This window comes from Apus apus, chromosome 2, assembly GCF_020740795.1.
Source record: "Apus apus isolate bApuApu2 chromosome 2, bApuApu2.pri.cur, whole genome shotgun sequence".
Lineage (NCBI taxonomy): Eukaryota > Metazoa > Chordata > Aves > Apodiformes > Apodidae > Apus > Apus apus.
This window is the reverse complement of record NC_067283.1, coordinates 81,784,440-81,811,147: the sequence shown is the minus strand read 5'-3', so window position 1 is coordinate 81,811,147 and position 26,708 is coordinate 81,784,440. Positions and strand designations below refer to the sequence as shown.

General features: G+C 37.5%; 1 protein-coding gene across 9 annotated transcripts in view; it reads right to left on the bottom strand.

The window, feature by feature from the left end:
• CTNND2 (catenin delta 2) overlaps nucleotides 1-26,708 on the bottom strand; it is a 646,650-nt gene that overhangs the window by 293,810 nt on the left and 326,132 nt on the right. For all 9 annotated transcript variants that reach the window (XR_007888643.1, XM_051610842.1, XM_051610849.1 and 6 more), the window contains 2 exons: nucleotides 13,286-13,320; nucleotides 12,689-12,805 (listed from right to left, as the gene is read on the bottom strand). Coding sequence is in view for 8 of the 9 variants with exons in the window: in XM_051610842.1 (XP_051466802.1) it covers nucleotides 12,689-12,805; nucleotides 13,286-13,320 (152 nt within the window). In the remaining variant the exon portion in view is untranslated. The remainder of the gene's footprint in view (nucleotides 1-12,688; nucleotides 12,806-13,285; nucleotides 13,321-26,708) is intronic.

The following is a 26,708-nucleotide window of genomic DNA, read 5'->3' as shown; positions in this document are numbered from 1 at the left end:
ATACCATTATGTAGGGGAACAATATGAGGATATCCCTTCTAACTCTCTTTCTGACCTAATTAGTATTGGAATGAAAGATGAAGAACATTTTATTTCAAGAGTAAGAGAACTGGGAATAAAAAATAGTTTAATTACACGTAGGTTATCTTATGCTTTTTATAGAATAGAAAAAGTCTGCCATTATTGTAAGGGGCAAACAGAGGTGTTGGTATGATTTGAAAGAATAAATCACTACTCCCAAGGGATAGCAAAGCACCCCAAATGCCCCCGAGAGGCAGGAGAAAACCAGAAGGATCATAGAATAGAATCATAGGGGTTGGAAGGGACCTCGAAAGATCATCTAGTCCAACCCTCCAAGAAGACCTGAAGTTCATAGAAAAACATAAGGACTACATTCCACCCTGAGAGTAAATGGTTCTTTTTTGATTACTGAAAGACTTTTTTTTTCTGATGGTCATATTAAAATTCCAAATTCGGGGCAGGGGGAGTAGCACCAAAGTCTAATCCAGTGAGGATGTCTGACACTACCAGCTTTCCAGCTACTGCAACTACTGCATAATGCTAATGAAGTACCTCCAAATGAGAAGACTGTCTGTGTGATCAAACTAGGACTGCAGAGAGACAAATGTGATCTCCTCTTAGTGTTTGGTAGAATTGTGTTTCAAAACTTTGGCACTCAGAAAATACTGCCCGGTATTTAAAATTCACTAACTGTGCACCTGTGAGGGACAAGAAGAAAACCAGAGAGAAGCAAGTAGTCCCTCAGTAGCTGAGCTTAGTACGGAAATATTTAAGGGGTAAGAATCTCTCTAGGGATAGATAACTTTTATGGCAAAAATCCGTATGCACTACATTATAAAGAAAATAGAATTTCCAGTGAGAAAAGTCTTCTGGAAGTTAAGAAACTTATTGCAAATATTAAATATTAGCAGACTCATGGGAACAAGATAACAGAGAAAAGTCTAAGCAAACCTGACATAACAAGGTAACTTCAGTGTTTCTTCATCAGATAGTGTATGTTTTGCTTTCTAGACTATACTACACATAGCATTAATCCAGACGTTTGTATTAAATGTGATACAGTCAGATCTTCTTTCATAGTACTTGGTAGTGTTTGAAAGTAGGAAAAAAGTTCCATTACTAATGAGAAAAATTACTGAAGGTGCTAAAGAACAAGACCTAATGACAGGCAGTGAGCAAGAATTGGTTTATATATACTTAGCCCCAAATATATAAGTTGCCTTCATCTTTTTAATAGAAAAAGCTATCCTAAATTTAGAATACAAACAAGGATGACCTACTACTGCAAATATTTAAATGACTCCAAGATTAAACAACTTCTTTTGTAGAAGATAAACTATATTTTATGGAATCACTTGCTAAACTCTGCAGATACCGAAATCCAATAGCTTCTGAAAGATAATTTATCATTGGCAATTGGGATGGTGTGCTTTAAGGAACAATAGAAATAATATAGGAACAAGACAGGCAGAAAGGATAACAACTGAATTACATTTTTGCACTACAGAGGTCACAAAGAAGGAAAAAAAAAATCCTCTAGTGTTTTATATAAGGATATGTATGGATGATTCTGCAGCTTGTTTGGCAGCAAAATTTCTGCTGGCACTTGTTACACCTCCATGAAAAGTCTCTGCCAACAAAACCTTGCCAGTGGCCTAAGGTAGACACAATGTGAATTACCCAGAGAATAGAAATAATTTCTTTCCACAGTTGGCATGATTTGCTAATGGTGATAACATTCCTTCTGTGAAACTCTGCAGGCAATATGCAATACCAGGAGTGGCAGCCCAATACCTCACTGTAACAGCAGCTTGCTATCTATTAAAAGAATGGGACTGTGGAACCACAGGAGAACAGTACCTGAAATGGGCTTCTGGATGGGAATAGATACATGCGACCACAAGAAGAAACTTGCATGCATGAGGATGCACTGCATGCAGCAGACACAGCAAACTCTGACTCAGAAAGAACTGTCATGTTACTGTTTGGGAAACATTGAATTTTGGCATAAATAATTGCTATTTTCTAATTTGTGTTTTCATTATCAGTATCCCATTTTGCAAAGAATGGCTACATTAAAAATGGAGCGCGTGCTTTGTTTACAGAAAAATACTCTAGTAAATTAAGACATATTTTGCATGACTAAATCCTGTTTTTTTTGGAAGTATTTCATACCTGAGAAGACCGACTGTGAATGTCAAGTGTCACCCTCTGTGCCTAGTGCAGTCTAAAGCTGCTCCTGATAGTATTAAACTTACATATTCCCTTTTTCGTTCTAGGAAATAAAATCACATGGTTATAGACATTACACAAACATGACTCACATGGAAGCTGAATGCATTATGAGAGATCAAAAAATTAGACAAACTTATTCTGATAGACCCAAGTTAGATTGTATAATAATAATAATAATAATAATAATAATAATAATAATAATAATAATAATAATAATAATAATAATAATACAATTATTATATAATTATATAATAATAATATATTATTATTATTATTTCAATAAAAAGCTTACAAGCTTCTGACTATAAAACATGTAAAACTACACAGATATATGAATCTAATACAGAAGGCACCAGTAGATCTATTGTGCTATTATATTGTTCTGTGAGCTTAACTAGTAGCATAAAACAGGTTTCTTCTTGTGCTAAGTAGAACACCTTTTTTTTTCCTGACCTTTGAGAGGCTTAAAACTTGAATCTTTTCTATCCACAAATGAAAATGGCTATTTGGTCTCTGAGGCGAGCCAGTTCAGAATGTGTTTAGCACTGCTTCAGAAGTCAATTAAGTAGAAAGTCAAAAAGGTCAAAATTCTTATGACAATCTTTTTCATCTGCCAAAAACTCCTCTGCCATAAAACAGAAAGTACACCCTTTTGCTTCTGCTTTCTGTCTGTGTCTACAAAGGCACACTACTCTCTGCTCTTGTGTTGTACTCAGAAAATGCATTTCTCCATTCATAAGGCCAGAATGGAAAAAACCCGAGGCAACTCCCTACTCTGCATTATCATACAAGTCACAAAACCCCTACTTTATTGTGAGCTACATAAACTGCACGTAGCAGAAAAACCCCCACACTCATACCTGCCAAGATTTTCTGTTCCATATACATCATTTTACACAAGCTCACAGGCCAACTACCTCTTTTTCAAGGCTGCATCTACACGCTGGTTATGCTGATGAGCTGGCACGGGGGGTGGCAGAACGATGTGGCTCTTGGCACCTCTGAGGCCGCTGAGCGTGGGTACTGGAACGCAACTGAGGCAAGAGTAGGGCAAGTGGTTTGCCAGTCTGTCGTGAGGATGTGGGTGCATTTGTTTCCTGGCCGGTCCTACAGACACAATATTTACTGATGTTCTTTTGCACTGTAGGTTTGGATGCCAAAAGTCTTGCTTTTTCGTGCTCCTACAGATGCTACCATAAGTCACTGTCATCATCTAATGAGTTTCAGTAACTGCTTCCTGCGGTGGATGCAGGAACACCTGGTTGCCTGTGATGGATTTGTGTTTGCCACAGGCTAAGCATTACAAGCTGATCACGACCTCCTTTCTAATTGTTCCTGCTTTCTGGGTCTCGACTATCTCACATTTCCATTTTTCCCTTCCATATATATTTTACCTGTTGTTACTTCTCTTGTGATAATTTGACATTCACCTTTTGTACTACAGTAATAAAGCTAGATTGCAAAGGGTTGTTTTCTTTAGGCAGGGATTTTAAGTCAGTTGCACAGCATAAAATGACACCAGGTACACAAGGTCAGATTCATATTAGGATAAGCAAGCTCAGAGATAGGAAGTAATACTGTGATACGAATATGCAATTTATATATAAAAGCACATTTCAACATGTAGACATAACCAGAGATAAGGAAACTTCAAAAGACATGCTGCAGGTGACAGCACACTGAAACAAAAAATCAGCCTATAGGCTGCTGTAGGAAGGGTGCCCACAGCAACCCCTGTGCCACCCCTGAAGAACCAGGGAAAGCAGAACCTTCTTCCCTGAATGGTGACAGTTCCTTCAGCCTCCACCAGGCCTCCTGCTTGTAAACAACCACATACAAACTTGGATTCAGGCAGTGAACCAAAGCAGAATGAGATCAGCTGGACCCAAGTCACAGTCCCTAATGCTTCATTGTCAGTAACCCATGGTGGACCGTGGCCAGTGAAGCAGATACCAAAGCTTTCCAGGAATCCCAGTGGTGAGAGCCCACACTGTGGCTCCATTCCTAAGTTTGACTCTGCAGTGGTCTTCTCCTGCCTGCATAAGGGATGAGACTGAAAAGGAAAACTTCACTCATGCTCTGGAAGTGAGAAGACCGACATGAATTTAATAGGACAGAATATGCCAGGAATGAAGATGTGCCTGTTTTACCTGGCCCTCACCATCCTGACAGCTGTAATAAGAGCAGAGGTGATGGAGTACCAAATGATAGTGTCTGAGATACATCTTTTCATCTGGTGCTTTGCTCCATACCGTTTAACTCTGATTCTGACAGAGGATGCAAACAATAAAGTCCAAGTTCAGGATGCTCAGTGCTGATGGAGAATTTCCTGAGGCAGCCCTGGCTGCAAACACTGATGCTGATGTGTAAGAGCTGGCTCTCGGGTCAGCGCTAAAGCCTGCTTCATACTATGAAATCTTACTGTCTTAGCAGGGTTCAGCAATGAATCTACAGAAACTTTACGTAGTCAACTATTTTGTAAGTACATTAAAAGCCTGCTGATGACTGCCCCTGGAAGCAGGTTTTGGTGTTTGCTATCAGCCAGTGGCTTTTACAATGTTAAATGACATTACAATTATTTCAGGCTCACACTTAGAGTGACTAGGGCCAGAAAGGGGAGGTGAATATAGGAAACAACACTTAAGTATTTAACAACTACTTCAAAAGACTAAACTGGACCCACAGTTGAGACAATTTCTGCACAACTTTCTCCATAAGAACATACAATGAATAACTGAGACTTAGAACTTTATAACCAAAGGCGTCCACCTTTCAGAAGATTTACCCCATTACAAGTTGGGCAAAGATGACTTTGAAATGCCAAAGTTTTGAAGCCAAGATATAGAAAAGGCTTGTATTAGAAGAGATGGAGGGAATAAGGAGAGGCATCCAAAATGCCCAACCATGAATATTTACCATGAGTATATTACAATACTGACAGAAGTTTCATCAATAAATCAAAATTTCCTCAGACCTCATACTCTGAAAGATCTATATCTGGAGCTAAGAACTAAGTCACACAACTGCCAGGTTTGCATTAATGCCACAGATGGAAAAGTGGTGTGACCCATGTTATGGACTTCTGTCACTCCTCTTCCAAAGACTCCAATCCCAAAATGAAAGAGCAGCACACACACTTCCTATCTGCTTTTCAGTTCTGAAACGTACTCAAAGAGCACATGATTTTATTACTGCGTGTGTTCACCAGGAGAACCCATGAGAACACCTTGTTTGTGTGCACAAAGAATGATTCAGCTGGATCACCCTGGCTTTCAGAGCAGATAATGAAATGGAAATATCTTCATCTATCAACAAATTGTGAGGTTCACTGCTGCCAAATTTCATCTCATTGAGCATATCAGCCATCTGACAGGTGGCAATTTCACAAAGCACGATGCTATGGGGTGGAAAAAAAACCAACCCACACATCCTTTTACACATTAATTGTGTAAATAGTGTGTTTTTGTTTCAATCCATTTTCAGTATCTGTGGATAAAGCTGCTGACAAAGGAGGAAAATCATAAAGGTTGAACAAGGAGTGCTCATTCACACTGGGACAACTGCTTTCATTGTAAAAAACTGCTTAAACAAAACTAAAAAAAAAATAAAATCTTAGCCCATCTTTTTGACCCTAGAGTTAATCAGGTTAGTTAAGTGAAAACCATGTGTAATTTTATGTGATAAAAATAATCTGATCATGTAAAACAAATAATTCTTCAGAGGAAAAGATATGTAAATGATGCTTCTACTCACTTGTGCTGTATTTTGGGAAAATAGTTTCAAATGTCTGTAAGAATTAACATATTGTGAGATTGAGTCCTTAGGAGTGACATCGTTAACTGCCTGCATTTCTGTCAACCTGTAGCCTCAGTGAAATTAACTCTGAAATGGCACTAGCCAAGAACACAGTGTTATCTAATCTACATTGTATTTATTCACTTATCAGTGTGGTGCTTTCTGTAATCAATCCTGAGCATGAGGGTCACAGATGTGAATTAAAATATATTGAGAAAATTAGGGGGAAAAAAATGTCCGGAGTACTGGCAATATCAGGTGGGGAAAACTGCAATCCAAATATGAACCACTTAATTTTAAATTGAAATTCAAAATACACCATTTAAAAAATATCAGACAGTTGCAAGACTGATCTGAGATGTTTTCTGAGACATGTCAACAAGAACTACTGCAGTCTGCAGTAATTACTTAAAGAGCAAAGAAGGACAGTTGTCATATGAAGTGGTTAAGCAACTGAAAAATAGTGCAACAATTCCATTTCATTTAGAAACTTAAATGCCAAAAGCTACATAAACCTACCCCATAATCCTTTCAAGACTGGTCTTATGTTCATTTTGTGGAAACTGAAGCAAAGGAAATAGCATGAAAGCATAGATACCTTAAAAATAAAATTAGAGACATCTGGATTAAGAGACATTTGAGCCTGTGGTTTAAATCAAGAAGAAAGTGCCAATGGATTTGCTCAGTAATCTCAGCAGTCCGTCTTAACTCTCATTTTGCTGCCATGACAGAGGGAGTAACCATTGCCTATCTTCACCACTGTGGCCTGTAAGGATTCAATGTTGTCTGCAACAATTTAGAGAGCTTCAGCTAATTATTTCAGAAATGGTTTTGATGCTAGTATCATTGCTGTCCTCATGTGACATGATAATGAACCACAGGGATAGGGGTAAAGAGGAACTAGCAGGAGGGAAAGAAACAGAGGATCGAAACCTTCCTCTCGTTCCACATTTATCTTACTCCTGCTCACACTACCCATTTGTAAAATGCAAATCTACAAACATTGGCAGAAAAAGGTAGTTTCATCCTTAGTTATCACTCAGAGGCCTCTAGATTCTTTCTGTCACAGAGAAGGTACATGTGGGGGTCTCAGGCAGTTCATCAGGACCTTTCCCACTTATCTGCAGGCCAGACTGTGACCTTATCAAGCCTTGACAAAAAACATCCTCAGCAATCACTCTTCTTCACCCAAAGAATTGTACAGCTGTGTTAACTCTCCTTCCTTCCCTGAACCTTTTTTCCTTTTAAATTCTTCTTACATGTAAAGAGGGGGGAGGGAGAAGAGACAAGAAAAACAGGAAAGAAAAATAAAGAGGAGCTGTACTGACCAGGTAATAGAAGGAATTTATCTGAAACAGCTGAGTTATTTTGAGACAGTGCTGCAGTGATGGGAAGGAGAGGAAGAAAGTGCCTTTTGTTTCTTTTATCCCTCATTTTTTCAAAGTAAGCTCATCTTAAATGTTAATTTTTCTTTGTCTCCGCAGTGCATAATCAGCCCTCACAAAATGTTTTGTTGCATCTCTTTCCCAACTAAATGAACCAATCCCACCAAGAAAATACCTGAGTTGTAGTCATCATTCAGTACTTCTGTATCTTACGTATCTTATGTCTGTCCTGAACTAAATTTCACTCCTCTGCATGTTTCCTTCCCCAGTGATCTCAGGTCCTGTGCTTACTGTGCATTCACAATGCTCTCCTGTGACTTGTCTCCAGTGTTTTATATGTGATTATCTTGCCTATTACTTGTCTGGTCTTTCCCCTGAACCTATTTAAAGTGACAGTTACCTATCCTAATTTATGCAAAAGCAGTATTTTTGAGTTCCTATTATAAAGAGATAAGCTGGAGGAAATAAATAGTTTCAGGGAGGAGCAGCCAGCTCTGCAGTCAGCTCCAGGCTGCCACACTGGGTGTTACAGCAATGTACAGGAGGATGGAGGGCAGGTCAGGTGCCTGCACAGTGACACTGAGGTCCCTAGGACACACCATAGTTACTGACTACTGCCACTAGCAGCAGCCTGTACCTGCCCACCCTCAGGGAATGAAGGTACCCAGGGACCACTGTTGTTCTGCTGGTGGCATCCCCACAAACACTTAGGACAGGCTGAACTCCCCTCTGACTCCACAAAAACTGTTAGATAACGTTTGATGTAAACTGGAGTGATGCAGTGGTGACAGATCAGAGAAAAGGAGACAAGGAGAAATCACTGTGGTACAGGAAACTGGACCATGGAGATGCAGATTCAGGTCTTAATTCAGCTGCAGCTTCTTGAGTTTCTGGAAGTTTCCTTACTTTTTGTTTGTTCCCTTGTAACTGCAACCACAGTTTTTGGGAAGCCAATTTATATGGAGGTGGAACAGAAAAAAGAGATGGGCAACAGTGCAGGAGTTCCCCTCAGATGTGTGCAACCTTGTCCCAGGGTCAGTGCAACCACAGAAAACTTGTATGAGAGCACACAGCAGTTACTAATCTGCCCGCCTTTGTCTGATAAAAATTACTTTAAAAACTGATCTCTCTGCTTGTATTTCCCCAAAGTAATAAAAGCTTTATATATATGTGATTTTTATTTGCTGATTCACACTCAGTAAAGATTATTAGTGAGCATCTGTATTAGCAATACAGAACTCCTCCTGTGTAAGCTCCTTTCATGTGACTTGTCCCTTTAGCCTTTGGTCATGGCTTTTACTTGCTGCTAAAGGAATAGCAAATGTGAGGTGATGTTTGAGCTTTAGAGTATTATAACAGCTGCCTGCTATGTGATGACTTTTTAAAACTAATTTTGAGAAAATCAGAGTGCATGAAACCAAACTGTAAAGATTCTGACTACAGACACACTAATCCTCTAGAAAAGCAGAGCTACTGACATTAACTTGCTAGACTAGATGCACACAGTTCATAAAAAGAAGCTGGGCAGGCTTTCATATGATGATTTAAAAAATCTCAAGTAGACTAGAACTGCTATGGAAGGTTGAAAATACTCTCCTCAGAGTCAGCCTTGTTACTTAAAATACAGCTATGCAGTCGAACTGTGGAAGTAAACATAACAAAAATTGTAAAGTTAAGAGCTCAAAAGTTAGGAAATGCCAGAATACGTTGTCTTTTTTGAATCATCACTCTTCCCCTCTTTTCTTGTCTTACAGCCAGTGCACGTAATGCAAAACTATTTGGTGTTTTGTAGGTGCCTCATTTTTCACTGCATGACCTCAGGCCTTCTTTGAAAAATGTGCAATAGAAAGAAAAAAAAATATATATACTGTAGGATTATTCTGTGGAACTCAATGTGTTCTTCAAATATATCACAAATAACAATTTTCATAATACCTGTAAAGAGGGACATTTATGTAGATCTCATTTCCTCTTTAGAGATCGAGGGAATTAAGACAGAAAGTGTCCATGAAATACAAATGCTGTGTGAGACACTTCAGAGTGAGTTTTAAATTCCTTTTATATCACACTTCATATATTTGAGACTGTGTTTCCACAATGTTCAGTTACAGCTGTTTCTTCTCAGCATACCTGTCAACTAACCAGGAACATCTAAAACAAAGTGTCAGTAAAAGACACCTTGAATGATTTCACAACTAGAACATCAGAACTTCAGGACAAGAAGGAGGGATACAATTACTTTCTATGTGTAAAGCCGAACTGTCAATAATGAGATTTTTGTTTTCATTTAGTATGTGTGTTCTACTCATTGCTTAGAGAAGTCACAAGTGCTACAGATGACATTCCCCTTCAGTACACTGTGTGATCTGAGCCTTAGCTTTGGGGTAAATGAGGCATGGACAGAAAATGTACCAAACAGGGCATGCTAATAATTGTTTTATGATGCAGTCATGAGAAATTCAAATTATGTTGTAAAGACAGTCTTGACTTTGGTACTTTTGACTTTGCAAACAGTGAGATTTTAACTGTCTGGTGTGTTTGTGGCATTTTATTCTAAAATGAAAAAAGACACCAAAAGCAAAAAAAGGAAATCAGGTATATGAAAACCTAATTGCATTTATGGGTGGTTATCAGAGCTGCAACTGTTACCTTTGGCATATATATCTGATTGTTAATTAAAACCATAATGGCAAGTAGCAATCTAGTTTCGTTACAAGGTGGGCCCAGAGTATGGGACACTGTGCCAAAAGGTTTCACAAATATTTCCTGACAATGAAGAAGATCAAGCTTGCAGCTCTGCAGGGAAGCCTACCCCCTTATGAGCACATGCACCTGTTCTCTCCAAAGCTGTTTCTTAGGGACAGCTATTGTCCTGTCCAGAACTCTACCACTATTTCCTTTCTTGAATGTCATTCTCATCACCCTGTTGGTCCCTTTCTTTCCACCTAACACCTGACCAAGTTCAACCATCCAAACCATCCAACCAAGCAAATGGAGCTTTCAGCTTTCTGACTGGACCTTCTGTTTCAACAACTCTCAGTTCTTCCTCTGCTGGTTCCCCACACAATGCGTATCCTATTGCTCCTCTTCTCCATCAGTATGCTCCATTTGCCTACATTCCTATTCCCCTTCCCATCTACCAACATTCCTATTTGTGTCTTATCCTTTTGTAATACTCCAAACAAATTTGGTTTAGTACTAGTTTTCTTCACATAACCAGATTTCTCTCCATCTACTGACTTAATCTTTCCCTAAATTTCTACTGACCAGGGATTGTCAGCTGTGAATTTTAGTGCAATCTTGTTTTAAAAGAATGAAAAATGGGAAAATTAAAATTCTGCATTCAATTTGCCAGGCCTTCCTTTCATCACCTGATGACCACTTTTCAGGTGATGACTCGTCATTGCTAGAGATGCTTTGTAGAAGGTGGCTGTCATATTCCATTAACCTTTCCAGATGAAGAGGAGGTCATCCCCTTTACTTTTGAGAAAGCTAAATTTGGACAGACATCTTGAAAAACATGACTCAGTCAGAGGGTACTAAGCATTGGGGAACTGAAAAAGACAAAAATGGTTCAACTGAGCAGAGGGAAGATGTTTAAATATACTTGAGAAAACTGAAAAGCCAAGGTAGTATCAGTAGCTGCAGCAGGAGTGAAGTGAAAGTGCCTATATATTTGTGGCAGATGGCAACAGAGTATCAGATAGTGGGCTGAGAAAAAGTGAAGAAAAATAGGGAATTAACCTGCTTTTTCAACATCTGGTGCTACATTTGATAATAGACCTATTAATCTGTTGGAAAACTTTGTCTCAGTGTATGCAATGCATGAGCACAAGTGTTTGTAGACATCTGCTCTACAAATACATTTCAGTAGCACATCCCTCATTCACTTGTGCTGTTGTTTAGCCTTGATTTACTTCCCCAAAGGCTGGTCGTAGCAGAGAATCTATCCACTCACTGCACAATTCTGCAAATAAAATGGCTGCTAGATGACCAGTGAGCAAACCTTTGAGAAAAGACTTTAGCTTCCTTGCTACATCTGCCATTCACAGAATCATAGAATCATAGATTCATAGAATCATAAAGGTTGGAAGGGACCTTAGAGATCATCAAGTTCCAACCCCCCTGCCCTGAGCAGGGAACCCTACCACTAGACCAGGTTGTACAAAACCTCACCCAACCTGGCCTTAAAAACCTCCAAGGATTGGTCATTAACAGCCTCCCTGGGCAACCCTTTCCAGTTCCTCACCACCCTTACAGTGAAGAATGTCTTCCTAATATCTAACCTAAATCTCCCCTCTCTCACTCTCTCAGTTTAAAACCATTACCCCTTGTCCTATCACTATCTTCTCTGATGAAAAGCCCCTCCCCAGCTTTCCTGTAGCCCCTTTCAAGTACTGGAAGGCTGCTATAAGGTTTCCTCAGAGCCTTCTCCTCTCCAGGCCGAACAGCCCCAACTCTCTCAGCCTGTCTTCATAGCAGAGGTGCTCCAGGCCTTTGATCATCTTCATGGTCCTTCTCTGGACCCTCTCCAACAGATCTATACCCTCCTTGTGCTGGCAGCACCAGAACTGTACACAGTACTTCAGGTGGGCTTTCACCAGAGCAGAGCAGAGGGGCAGAATCCTCTCCCTGGCCCTGCTGGCCACACTTCTTTTGGTGCAGCCCAGGATGCAGTTGGCTCTCTAGGCTGCGAGCACACACTGGTGGCTCATCTTGAGCTTCTCATCTACTACCACCCACAAACTTCTCTGCATCATCTTTAAAAAGTTCACCTGACTATTTCTGTCTGTATAACCATTTGAAAATTTTAGTCTTAAGAAGTTATCAGCTACCTGGCCAAGTGGTTACAAAGAGACACCAGAATTACTCGCAGTCCCACACTACATTCTGTTACTTTTGCATAGTAAGAATGTGCTGTTTAAAAGTTATTTTTGTAGTGGTGATGCTAAAGTCTTACGACATGACCTTATATTATAGTACAGCAATATTACAATTACAAAATATTTGCCTTACAATAGATTACACATTTGGGATTTTTTCCCCACGGTCTAGCAGTGAGATTCTCCCAATTACAAACCAAACCAAAAGTTGCAAAGGCAAGGAGGCGGTTTGCCTGCTTGCAACTACTTTGTTTTCTGCCTTTATCAGAAAATAATAAAGAAAAAGACTATAAGATATGCATTCAGTTTTAAAGCATGAGATTTTACAAATATGTCTGGTTTCTAGAAAACACTTTTCTCACAACTTACTTTCACTGGCTGAATAGTCTTGTGGATCAAGTATCCCTGACTCCTGCAGTGATCTAATACAGGAGTCCACCAGCTCCAGACCAGTGGTGAGCTCATCTTCTATATCCTTCTGACCATCTGCAATAATATTAAAAACATAAAAATGTAAATGAAGTGATGAAAAGCAAAAAATAAACCAGTTACAAGACAAAAAGTAAAACCAGTTACATGTGACTAAGCATTCACAGCTGATGAAGGAATGGAGAACACAGAGAATGCTAGCCATATTGAAAATCATGCCATCCTTTGAAAGTGTGGGTTTTTACTTTTAATAAAAGTAAAATGAGAAAGTGCAGGTATAATCTCAAAAAAAAAAAAAAAAGTTAAAATACATGTTTAGCAAAGCTTCCTCTCAAAACTCTACCTCAGTCTTGATGTTCTTTTATCAACCCTAACAAATCCTGCCAAATGTTGCCAGTTTTTTAAGTAGGGTTTTAACACACTAGCAATAAAAGAAAATGCATAAATAAATGTTGTTTTCCCCACCATCTTCTTCAGAGAATATGATCATTCTGGAAGAGAGTATGTATTTTACATAGATGTAGATAAATGCATTACCTTGTGTTTGCCAGTGAAACTGCTCTTCTGTTGAACTGTAAAGAAAAAAAAGCAAGAGTTAATTTTTTATGAAATGATTCAGTAATGTGCTATCGATATTCAGATCTAAATATATTCTGACGGGACTGACAAGAATAAGGGAACTGAGTTAACAACATAGGTAAAATTATATATAAAGTATTATTTTAGGTATTTTTTAATGAGTGACTTGCACAGCATTTGTTGAGCAGGGTGGAAAGATCTTCACTTTATAATTAAGCAATTTAAAACATGCATATAGAAACTGCCCTCTTAGTTTTGATATATGAATCACACTGTTTCTAAGCAAAAATGTTAATATTTTTAATTTTTTTTTAATCTATTTGTCTGACTTTTCATTTTTGTAGAGAAACTTAAAAATTGCTTTCTCAAGTGAACAGTTAGATCTGATTTCTAAAATAAATTATAAGCGTGATTCCTCATTCTACTGACATTATGTACATTTTTATATTATTCAAATGTGCAACTAAGTCAATGCAATTGACCTACACAAAAGAGTAATTTTAGATTTGTTTGTGCTTCCATGTACAAGCACTTAAGCAATAGAAGGTCTTAATTTTAAGATAATGAGCATGAACACCAGAGGATGAGCTAGGTAGGGTTTTTTCTATAAAATGAATATATTAAAATGAATAATAAAATGAATGATATATACGATTAGGCAATGAGTACACTTTCCTCCAAGGTGTAGTCCGCTTATGCTTTAGTACAGGTCTTTCTCACATGCCAAGAATGCAAAGAGGACTAAAGTTACTCAGTAAAAATAATTCTTTTGATAACAGTGAACTCATTATTACAGTGAAGATTATAACATTCTTCTGTACATTTTTACAAGATATTTATAGGGTAAAACAAAATTAGCTGTTGCATCCATCAGTTAAAAGAAAAAAACAAAACAGCTTTTCAAGCTACATTTTTTTTCTTTCTGACATTGAGAATAAATGCAGGTTTTAATGAGTAAATGGGATTTAATAGATTTAAAATATTTTCCCTTTCCCATCAGATGCTGGATTTCTTACGTATATGTGAGTATAGCTCCTAGTATCTATGTCCAGAACAAGAATAATGTAAATGAAATTAAATGCTTCCTTTTGGAGATGTCTTTTTATAGGAGAAGAACTTGGGTCAATGATTAATCTGATTTGATAGTGTTAAAAAAAGGATAACTGTCTAATATACATATACATAATCCTAAGAGGACAAATTTTCATTTCTAGCTGGCATCAGAAGTGTTAACCTGACAAATTCAAATCTATATATCATCAGAAATTTCCAAATATCTACCATCTGTGATTTATATTGACTCACTGCAGTGAGACTTCATAGATATGAAGCTAACCCTTCAATGAGACACTCGACTAAACCTCTTGCATTGAAGCTAACAATACTGAAGATAAAAATAGCCAGAGTCCTCTGGCAAATAATAATGGCAAAGTGCTAAATTGGAAGAATTTACTTTAATTTAAACTACTTTTTCAAATGGAGCCCTAGTGCATGGTGACTAGGACAGTGTCTCTTTTTGAAATACTCCTTTTTCCAAATTGAAATTCCTTTTGCCTGACTTTCAGAATCAGTAAACCACTGCAGCCTCAGCTGACACACTGGCATTTGGAAGTGATCCTCCTTTCTGGCATTAGCATCATATATAATAAGTAATGTATTACTTTCCTGGTATTCAGATTCCTGTGTGAAGATGCCACCTCGAAAGACAGAAAAATCCATAGCATCTCAGGTGGCATTCTTGCTGGCAAAATTAATTACATGTTGCTGGCAAGAACACACTGATGTAAAAGACTGTGCCACCTCATCCAAATCAGTGAGAAAAAAAAACAACAACCAAGTCTGCGCATAAAGAGTGGATTATCATTTCCAGAAATCCCAGATTAGCCCTATTAAAGCAATAAATTTATATAAACTATATAAGTTCATTATTAGTATAGTACAGATAGTATTAAATTAATAATTAGTGGCTGATTAGTAGCGAACCGTCAGATCACTAGTCTGACTTCCACAGAAACACTTTAACGCATATGCCCTCAGAAATCTTAGATGGGAAGTGTCTAAAAAGGGATTGCAATAAATTTTGACTGTATTTTGGCTTTTCCAGTTTTAGTCAGGCTTCTACTCACAACTACAGTAATGGTCTTTTAATAAATACTGTAACTTTTATAGTCAAAGTAGCAGATTCATCATCAATATTTTTATTCTAATCCTACATTCTTATTCAAGATACAGAATATGGAACAGGCTACCCAGGGAACTGGTGGAGTCACCAACCCTGGAGATATTTAAAAGACTTGCAGAGACATGGTTTAGGTTAGCGGTTGAAAACAATGATCTTAAAGATCTTTTCCAACCAAAGTGATTCTGTGATTCTATGAATCTATATTAAAAGTGTATTTGTTCCTCCAAGGAGATCAATAAACTGATGCCTCAGTCTTGCAGACAAAAATGCAAAGGTTTTCCTTAGGAAAGTCTCATTAGAATTTGTCATGGTATAAATTTAGCTGCCCTGCTTTTCTTTTTTTACTTCCCTCCCTTTTTTTTTTAAATAAGCTTTTCCTGTTCTTGGCTTGACAAGGATTTCTGACTGAAGCAACCAGACATGTCTGTGTAGGGAGTGTGCCAAAACTGCTTAAGTGAATAAAAGTAGGTTTCTATTGTGCTTTTCTTTTAGTTGTTTTCCAGCTTCACAAGAGATCAGTACAATTGACTGTGTACTCATAACAAATACATAAAAAGACCAAAAAAAAATTAACAGAATGCCCCTTAATTATTTTTTCAGCATGTTCAGCAAAGTAAATCTTTCTACTTTATACGTTTTTTTTTTTAAAGAAAAGGTTTTGAATTCATTATCAACCACTTCTCTGCATATTCATATGCCTCATTATTAAAGTCCACAAACTCTATCAACTTCAATTGAGGAAGCTGAGCAATAAAATACTTTATTTATTGAGTTCTGAACTGTAGAAGCCTGCGCCAAAATAGAGTTTTTGAAGGAAGGAGGGAGATTTTAACCAGAATTACATTAATATAGTATTGAAAATATTAGCATAAAATATTAATGAGCTGAGAAATCAGGTAGGTATAATTATTACTCCCTTAGCCCAAAACCATAATAATAATTATGATTTATTTGCTGTATTCTTCTCTCATCATAGTACATGAAGAATATAGATCTTGTAGAAGATGACCATTCTACCAAATTCTCTGTGATTGATGTAAAGATTCCTGTGTCACCATTCAACTACACAAAACTTTGATTCTTATACTTAGGTTATCTTTGGAAAATAAGATTTACTGAAGGAAAATTCTAGGGGAGCAGAGTAACTTAAGAATGGGAAGATAATGCTACACAAACAAACAAAACCTCAACAAACCAAACAAAAAACCCCACAGATTTTGTCATATGCTTAGTTCTGGATATTCATCTTGAAGCCAATTAATACATCTTCTATAAGGATGGATTGCACTGTGCCTAAAAGTTTACCTTCAATAACAACCTATGCAAAAAAAAAAAATAAAAATCCAGTAAAAGTTGTTTACCTCGCTAGGCAAGAATGAGCAAAGTAATCAAGTCATCTTGAGTAATCAAGATGAGTGGTCATCTTGATTCCAGCTGTACTCACATGTTTCCATTTTTGCACTCATATAATAAAAGCACTGAAGTAGTGAGAAGTCTTTCATGTGTGACTTTGTGTGCTAGGAGAATGAAAGGCAAATGACCACAGCACACTGCAGCGAGCTCATTTTGGGGAACATCACATGAGCAGAGCACTCGAGGAGCTCTACCTCTCTCTGCACAGCATGGAAGGATCAGAAGCACAAAGCATTGCAAAAATGCCAAGTTTCTGTGGTCCGCAAAGGATATGTCTGACTGTTACCAACAATTGATTACATTGAGTTTACCCCATTTCAGGCAGGGGGGGAAAAATCCCAGCCTGAGCTACAGTACATCTATAAGCAAGCAATGAAACAGGCGTCTGGGAGTCTTCATTACTTTTCCTTGTATCTCAAATAAAGCTAAACAAGAAGTGGATGTCCTCTTCAAGATGGACGTGATAAGAACCAGGCATGACAAGAGGGCTCTCTGGAGACAACCAACCTGTCCCAAAATGGCCAGTACCAGTGGAACAAGATGAGCTATGTATGACCATCAAACACCTCTTCCCACAAACTATGAGTCAAAAGCAGTTTTAGTGGTGTACAAGTGAACGCTCAATGTGACACCAACTCCTGAACTGTACTCACGAACCATGTTTCTATAAAAGTGACCTGAATCTTCATGTGACCTAACTCAGATGTGGGGAAGACTGTTCCACACTTTAGCAGAAGATCACCTCAGACAGCATTGCCACAGGGCCTGTACAAACTCCCAAGGATTTGCTCTTCAAAGCAGGTGCTGGGGAGCAGGAAGGGCACCTTGGACTCACCTGAACTCATGGGGTTGGGAGTGTGCCCATGGGTAAAGCAGCAGGGACAACCGTGAGGCAAAGGCAACACAGATCAAACCCCTACCCCAACGCACACTTTTTGCACACGGCCTGGACACAGCAATACTTGCAGCATTGCTTGGGTTTGGTTTTAGACATTACATGGCGTAATGTGAGACCTGACTCCCTTCACACGAATGCCTCTTGAGAGTTTCTGAACCATTCAGTGCAAGAAGAAGCAAGAAGAAGCTTCACCACACTGTACACTCTTCTTCAAGTACAGTATTTATTATGCAGCCTGTGGAAAATAATTTTTCTTATCCTGTGCACCAATATACATAACAGTGCACGTGCACATCAGGCCATATAATTTGGTTATTCAAGTCCTGTGCCTTACTGCTCTTTGGAAGAACACCATAGGAAAGAAAACTCAGTTCTTGCTGGGGAGATGTGTAAAGTCTTCATTTACTTGGTCTTACTGGCACATCTTTTAATTTAGCACAGAGCCCTCAAACAGGCTGCCTGGGCAAACCCACATTTCTGTATTCCTTTAATTATCCAAGAAATGTTTGTGTGCCTCTTCTTTGTATGAAGTCATTCAGTTTACAGTTGCCACTCATTTTTTGAGAAAGTGCTACTGCTATGTACTACACAAAAATGTTTCTTTTTATTGTTTTGTAAAACAATTCATGAAATTATATGTAACACTATTATACAACAGCCATGAAAGCATTTTTACAAGAAGTTGTATCAGCATGTAAACTTTTCAATTATTTCTGCAATGGAGTCACACAAACAGTGTTCTATATAATTACAGGCAGACACTGTCTCAATGATTTTTAAATTGCTATTCTGGTTATGGAAGGTGGAAGAAAAATATTCAGAACTATTTCACAAAAAGCAAGGAGGTTTAGAAAATAATATCCTATCTAAAGCAAAGGAGAATCAGATTTTAAATCAGCAGTACACTTCAGGTTATCTGTAAAATAGTAAATTAACTTTGGTATCAACAATCTGGAAAAAAAGACCAAGCTAAGTGTCATAACCTAAGGATAAATTTTGTATTAATAATCCTGTGGAAAAAGTACCAGCCCATCAGTAAATTACCACAGAAAAGGTCAACACCCAAGTGCAATTATTTTTGTTGCCCAATTTAAAATTATGCCAAAATCTCTGAGTTCAGTAGTCAGCTCTACAGATGTGACACAGTAACCTCTATCAAATATGTAATTGCACCCTATTAGTCAGCTGTGGTATCAACTTGGATACCATATCAAGAAGTCATTTTGATGTTCCAACAAACCTAATCCATTCCCCTAAAATGACTAAAATGGAAATTGAAAAAAAAACACAACCCAACCCAAAACAACCAACCAACCAAAATAAAGAAAACACCTTCCCCTGCCTCCCCAAATCCTCACGTATTTTATTGATGGATCCTCTTTTGTACCATGTGAATTTCCAATGGACTTTCAAAATTATTACAAAGTTCTTCTTAGTTATAGATGCTGGAAAACCATTCAGGTACTTAATTCCCACCTTTATTAGAAAGGCCTTGCTGCAAGTTCCTACAGGGAAAGAAAACTGTCTTTTTTTTTTCTCCAGACAAATTATTGTTATTCCCTAGTTTTTTATAAAATTAATAGCAGAACTTCGTGGCTCTGCTACGTTTTCTACTTCTTTCCTATGATGCACAGAAATATTCACAGCTAAATTTTCAAAAAGGTCCCAAGATCAATGCTTTCCTCTGTATTTAACACCTGCAGAAGTTTGCAGACAGGATTTTTCATTAAAAGCAACTTTTAAACTGCTCCAGTCCTATTTAATGACCACTTTTCCTATACTGATTTTGCTTAACAACAACTGTTCTATTTCTTCTTACTTAAACGTTATTTAAAGCTCCATGTGCTATGCTGCTGAGACCACTATGTCAGGACAGAGCACACACAGCAAGTCAGCCGCAGCATTCCACACGGTAGGCTGCTGATGTGCCTGCAAAGGCTGCTGTTTAATGGAGAGGGTGTAATACAGTCCACTTCCCTATAGTTTTTGACCAGCAGTCCTGGAATGGTCAGCTAGAATCTCAATTATAATCATTCTATCATTTTTACTTGTAAATTGCTGAACTCATTTCACACATATTGCCACCTAGAAAATAACTACACTTGCTACTTAGCCTGCAACACCAGTTTCCTTTAGTTTCAGTTCTGCAGATAGTTACTGGTGTGACAGTGAACACAGAGAATCTTTTCATGGTAGTAGCCTGTTGAGCTCTACCACTCCAAGAAAAAAGAATGTGCAGGGCAACACACGCAAATCCTCATTATATTTTCTTTAACTTAAAATTTGGATGAAATTACAGCATTAGGGAAACAAGTGTTACATGATTACCATATTGTCATCCTTCCCAGGAGTCCATTTCTGCCCCTATGTGTACCAGAGAGGATAGCGGGCAAGGCAGACCCTACCTCCGAATCACTACAACCATTCTTAAGTTCTTTAATTAGAGAAGCTAAAATAAATTAAAATAATTTCATTGTGTAATTTCCATTAATTAATTAATTAATTAAGAGAAGGTGTGATGGTTTTCAAAGAGAAGAAATTGGCTCAGAGCTGGATTTCTGCTGAGGTAACAATGTTAGTTCTTCCTATTTGTTTCGGCCCTTTTTTTTTATCTGAGAAAGAAGCTCAGTTCCAAAACTGAACTACCTCACAACTGGAGCACATTTAAAATCTTACCACACTTGCACATTATATCAGTCTAGATAGTAGTGTGCTGTCGTATCTCTTCAGCCCCCATGGTGATATCTGGATCTGATCCAAACAAAACAGGTATCTAAAATAATATTTAGAAGAGACTGAAGTGCTTGAGAAATAAATCAGAAACTGCCAATTAGAAACATGCAATAGTGGAGAAGTAGAACCATCTCTACCTTGAGGCAATGAGCAGTTTGGTGCCTACATCACAATGCAGCCTGTCATTACCCTTAAAACTTTATTCTCCAAGCTTGCCTAACAGACAGCATTCCACACAAAATTTGGTAATAGTTCTCATACTTAAAAAACAAACAAAATAATACCCTGAAAGATAAAATGAGCTCTAGTTTCTTCTTTTTTTCCTCTCTCTTATCCCAACAGTTCACTTCTTAAAGCACTTGCACACAATGTGATAGAACCAGATACAATGTTGTGAGAAATCAAACCAATGTTTAAGTTGAGCATAACCATCAGGCTATTTACTATCTTCCTATGAATCCTCAATCCTGTATAGAAAACAACACTGTGTTTTAGTTAAGGAACTCCATTGTAAAAGACACCACCACAGCTACCCTCTGTTTGCACCAAGTTTTGAAAGATGGCTTCAGAAAAAGGGTGCAAGACAGTATAAAAGAGGAAAGACAGTTTCCCGGTGCAGTAGAAAAAGGTACCAAAGTTCCAGAGATGAGACTTAATGTCACTAAGGTAACTTAAAACATTGTGCCCAATGTTTTGACTTTAGGTAAGAAATACTCAAGTGAACCGAGACTGATTCTTATCGGAGGCATATGCGGTTACCTACGCATTGTATTAGCACTATAGGAACTCAGCCCAAACCACTGAATGCACGGAGACAGTCATCTAAAATTTGCATTACAACACACTTATTCAGCACCTTTTTTGGATCTGGACTTTGGTACCAGAAAATTAATTTCTAAAGAAATACATTGCAACATAAATACAAGTTCTTTGAAGAAACCCACTTCTGTAGAAGTGGATATTGCAATATTTCCCCCTGAAATATCTTACTGCTAGCAGGTAAAACCCCACTGGTAACATGAAGCTCCTCATCTCCTCCTTACAGACAAAATACAGAAGGACACCCCTTCTGCACAAGACTTAATCCTTAACGTACAGGTTAAGTCAAGAGCTTCATGCTGACCACTGTTTAGGTAACTTACTCTAAGTATGACCACACTTCTATATGACTATTTAATCTATTTCAATATTCGTTCTGTGTTGTCCTTGGTAATGAAGAAGAAAGTGATTTTAGGTTTTGAGGGACGATTCATCTTGGGTTCAGCACTTCCTTATGGAACTGATGCAGACAGAGGCCAGACTGCCTCTACCTTGAAGAAAAGTGCATTCCACACAGAAAACTCCCTACACACACATAGTCTGTCACTGTGAAATCACACATCACAGCCCTTCCCAGTTTTTCTCCCCTACAGCCTCATATTAACTTCACTCAGCTCCTTCTAAGAAACCTAGCCCTTCAGGGCTCTTCACTTCTTTCAATGTAAGCAACTCTCCCTTCCACTGCCGCTCCTCTTTTACCAAAGAAAGCACAGAACCAGGATGTTTCTTCTTGTGCTTAGCTGATCACTTTGCTGTTCTCTTTACCGCAGCTATGCCTGTTACTAGCTGCTTTGTGCCAACACAGTGGTGTTAAGTCCCTTGTAACTAAGAAAAAATATTCTTAATGTTAATATATAGTCTGATTTTTGACACTGAACAGACTGCATGGTAGTCACATCGTCATGCTACACATCGTATTTTATTGCCACGGAACAGGATTCTGCAGGGAGCAGGAAAGATTTTGCTGATCCTTTTTAAAGGAAGATTAAGTAAATTATTTGAGGCGTACACTAAAAAAGTCAAGTTTAGTAAGTGTGTGGTACAAGTTTTTTTTTGTTGAGATGAAGGAGGAAAAATCATAGAATAATTTAGGCTGGAATGACCTCCAGGCATCACTTGGTCCAGTGTCCACTTAAAGCTGGGCTAACTTGAATGTACTGTCATGGACATACTGCTGTAGATAAGGTATGGTGGAGACTCCTTCAGTATTCTGCTGTTCAGAATTTGATGAGTTAATTTTCATTTTTTAAAAGATAAAATCAAATCTCATAAATGATCAAGTTAGAGGAGTTTGAGAGCTTATTAGATGAGACAACTGAAATCTGAGAAGGGAGCACAACTGGCTTGTCTAATATAGCGAGGCTAAATGACAGGAGAAAAATAAACAAACAGAGGAAGCATACAGGTGGGAAGAGAACAAACATGTTCAAACCAGTCAACAAAATTTTTGGTGGGAATTCAAAAAAGGTCCTAAAACTTTGTGGAATCAGCCATTCTCATTGAATTTCAGGTGAGGTGGCAAAACCATACCTGCTCTTAGAAGGCTGTTTGATAAGTTTATTAGCAAGAGATGATGTTAGTTTCTTCTTTGAGGAACCGGACAACATCTTAGGATGGTCCCTCCAGTTCTGTATGTGAAATAATATTAATCTGTGATGCTGGAAACTTGGTGATTATTACATAAAATAGTATACACACAACTGCATAAATTAATACCTCGTAGCACCAGAAACACCGAACAATAGAGAAACCCAGTTGTTCTAGAAGCAGGTGGACCCAAGAGTCACTTACACAAGAAATTATGAGCCTTACATCTACATTTCAATGGACAAATGTAAAGGTAGCAGAGAACTACCTTCCAACAGAACATACTGGATGAGTGTGAAAGTAATTAGGTGGGTGATAAGCAGCTGGATCAACCCCTAAACAATTGCTATTGATTTATGATTTTAACTATAGGAGTGAAAATCCTTATTTGTAAACTGTATACGGAGTTGACAGATTATTCAAGTAACTAAAATGGCACATGGTAATAACAGCTATTTAGCTATATGGATAACCTTTAATCACACATTCATTACTGAAAATTAGTAAAATTATATTAATGCAAGCTGACAAAAAAATAAATGCAACCTTTATACAGATTTGGAGCTTTGCTGGTGAGTACACTGTCTTTTTATTCTGGCTTTTTCTACCACTAAGGCTCAAAGGGGAAAATGAGAAACAGTTCCCTAAGAATATAATAGTTGTTCCATTATTAATTTCCTACTAGTGACTAAAGAAACACAACACAAAAGGCACTATGTATGTAAAACCACAGGTCAGACATTTGGTAAAGACCTATATAATAAATACATTGTAATTCCATTTTTAAAATAGCATATAGGCATTAAAGAGAATATTCCTAAAGAGTGTAAGGATATCTTTGTATAAGCTTGAAGAAAATGATCTTCCAGATACCATACCAGTAATACTGAGTGCAATAATATTTTGAAACATCTTTAATAGAATATTACATTATAAAATGTGAACGTTAATTGACAATAAAAAACAATCCTTTGAAATTTAGTTTTGTTAACAAAAGGAAGAAATACACTTTCTATCTAAATATACACCATATTCAGAACCTGAAGTTTCACAAGATAGTTACATGTATGTGCATATTCTATGCATTTCAATACTGAGTTAAAACTCTGCAAGAGGACTTTGGCAATATGATTTCCTGATCCTATGTGCACAAAACTGTATGTTAAGCTCTGCCTACCAGGTACTATGAAGGGCTGCACTAGCAGTAAGAGTCAGACAGAAAATCAGGTCAAATCAAAAGACAAGTGCTCAGTTGATCTTGGAAGTTCTAACTAACAACTTCTTTTTTCTGTTTGTCTTTTCCATAACCTATCTATTGCTTACTCTCTACATATTAAAATAAGTACCAAATTCCTTGTCTGCACCTATTAACATGCAGCTGATTTTGCTATAGCTGAACGTCAAATTTGTTTCCTAAACCTTGTTCTACTTCAGATCTCTCACTCCTGTTTTCAGCAATCCCACTAATACTCATGAAAGAAAAGAATATCTCTGTATCTCTGTATTATTTTTCCTTTAAGCTGCCTAGAAGAGCATCTTTTCCTCCACAAACTGGGGTGACCAAAGTGGGGTGTAATTTTTCTGATGCAAATCTGGCCCTTATATACTAGAGAAGTATCTTCACAAATATCACAGGTTCTCATGTTGCATTAAAAAAAAATACAGGAAAGTTAGGTCTATACTTTTATCACTTGTAAAAATTTAAGAGACCAGTTAGTCTATAATTTCTGGTAGCAGTGATGTCATATCTCAGAACTTCTCAGCAGAAGGATTAAACTGCTGAGATGGCTTGCTTGAGAAAATCGAATTCTACCTATTTCAGTCCTCAAAGCATTTCAAATCTGAAAAAGCTGTCACACTTTTAAGTGTTAAGATAGGATTCTGGTCTTCACTCTGTCCAAGGGGCCATCTAGTATTTTCTGGGAAGTCTGTATAATTATGCAGAAAAATGTTAAACTGTATTAGGTTAAATAAAAGCACTACTTTTCTCTGCTGACTCCGCTGAAAAAGCAGACAAAGGAAACAAAACACATACCTCCCGTAACTAGCTGAGCTTTACATTGGCAGATAAATTATTTTAAAAGCCCTTTGTTTTGGTGAAAAGGCTCCTGAACCACAGGAAAATTAAGTTCTTGGCCACCGATGCAAATCTCTCTCTAGGATGCCTCAACATCATTGTTCAAAACAATTCATTAAAATTCTTTCTTCCCCATGGCTGGTAGAACCAGAATACAATTAGTTTTCAGTACAGCTAACGCCACTAAGTAATGTTTTTCTCTCCATGTGAAACATAATCACATGTTCCATCATCAGAAATATTACATTTACATAAAATAGAAGATACCAGCTTTGCATTAATTTTAGCTTTCTTTTCTCTAATTACACTAAATTAAATTTTGAGGGGTCCTCAATTGAGTTACCTGATAATTTAGCTAACTCCACAACTTCCTTCTCTCTAACTACCTTAATTGAGGTTAAAAAGCTGATTGTAAAATAGAGAGTTTTATATTACTTGTTCAGTGCATCTCAGAAGTAGTCCAATCCAAAGGCTAAATCTGTTATCACTGGCAGAACAGAGCTAGTGTGAAAAGAGAGGAGACTGATTTATTTATTTTTTCCTCCCTGAATATGAATGTTCTGGACTTGATAAAATTAATTTCTCACAGTATAGAAATGCTAAAGCTCACAGTTGAAAACAATTAAGAAAATGATGTGTTTTTTGGCCATTTTGAGAAATGCAAGTATTTGCAAGTAAGTAAGCATTTGCCACTAAGCTTAGGGGCAGTCAAGAGTCAAAAGCAGAGACAGATCATTTAGTTCAAACCCCTGCTCAAAGCAGGGTGAGCAAGCACTGGTTGGGAGGTATTACCCATCTTCAATCATTAAAAATTGCCTCCAGATCTTAATGGTTTTACATTTTCAAGAATATAATGAGTAAAGGAAAAAGTCTATAAAGAAAACATGAAAAGCCCCACTGAAAAAGAAGTTTTAAGAATCTCTAGCAGTCAAATAATTCCAACAGTGTTTTATGTTGAACAATACAGTTCAACACCAAGCTGTACAGGACAACTGTATGGTTTTGACCACAATACAGAACAACTTTGCAGTTGGGATGGAACTGGATTTAAAATGACCTTTAGAGGGTGAAAAAATTTATTCTGGCCTGTTTTCAGTAAGAATGATGTTCTACTGAGAGATCATGGTAAGGAGAATTCAAATAATACAGTATACTCTTCACCTTATGATGAACTATATAATCTTCAGTCCAAACCTGAAAAATATATTCAGCTATCAAGCTGGGGATGGCACTTTCTAAACAGACATTATGAAGTATTGTACCTACTTAAGGAAGAAACTAAAGCAACCAAAGCTCATGTCTACACTGACTTCCAAAGTTTAAAATTTGCTATTACTTTGAATTGTAATGTTAATCAGGAACATAAATATATGGACTTGACTTTATTAAGCTTTCACACAGCACATAAAATGGTAAATTTCTCTCTAGGAGTAAAAAAGGAAATATAGATCTAATCTATCTGGAACTGCATCAGGCATTTAACCCATTATCAAATGACACTGCGAAGTTAATAAAGTGGGGAACAGTGCAAGATTTGAACAATAGCTATAAAAAAGGCCAAGGAAGAGACAATCCATGTTGTTAAACTGAAGCTGAGCAAGAGGGAAATGACACACAACTACTCAAAAATCAGTCTTGGAGGAATATAGTTTTCCACAGGAATGTGAAAGAC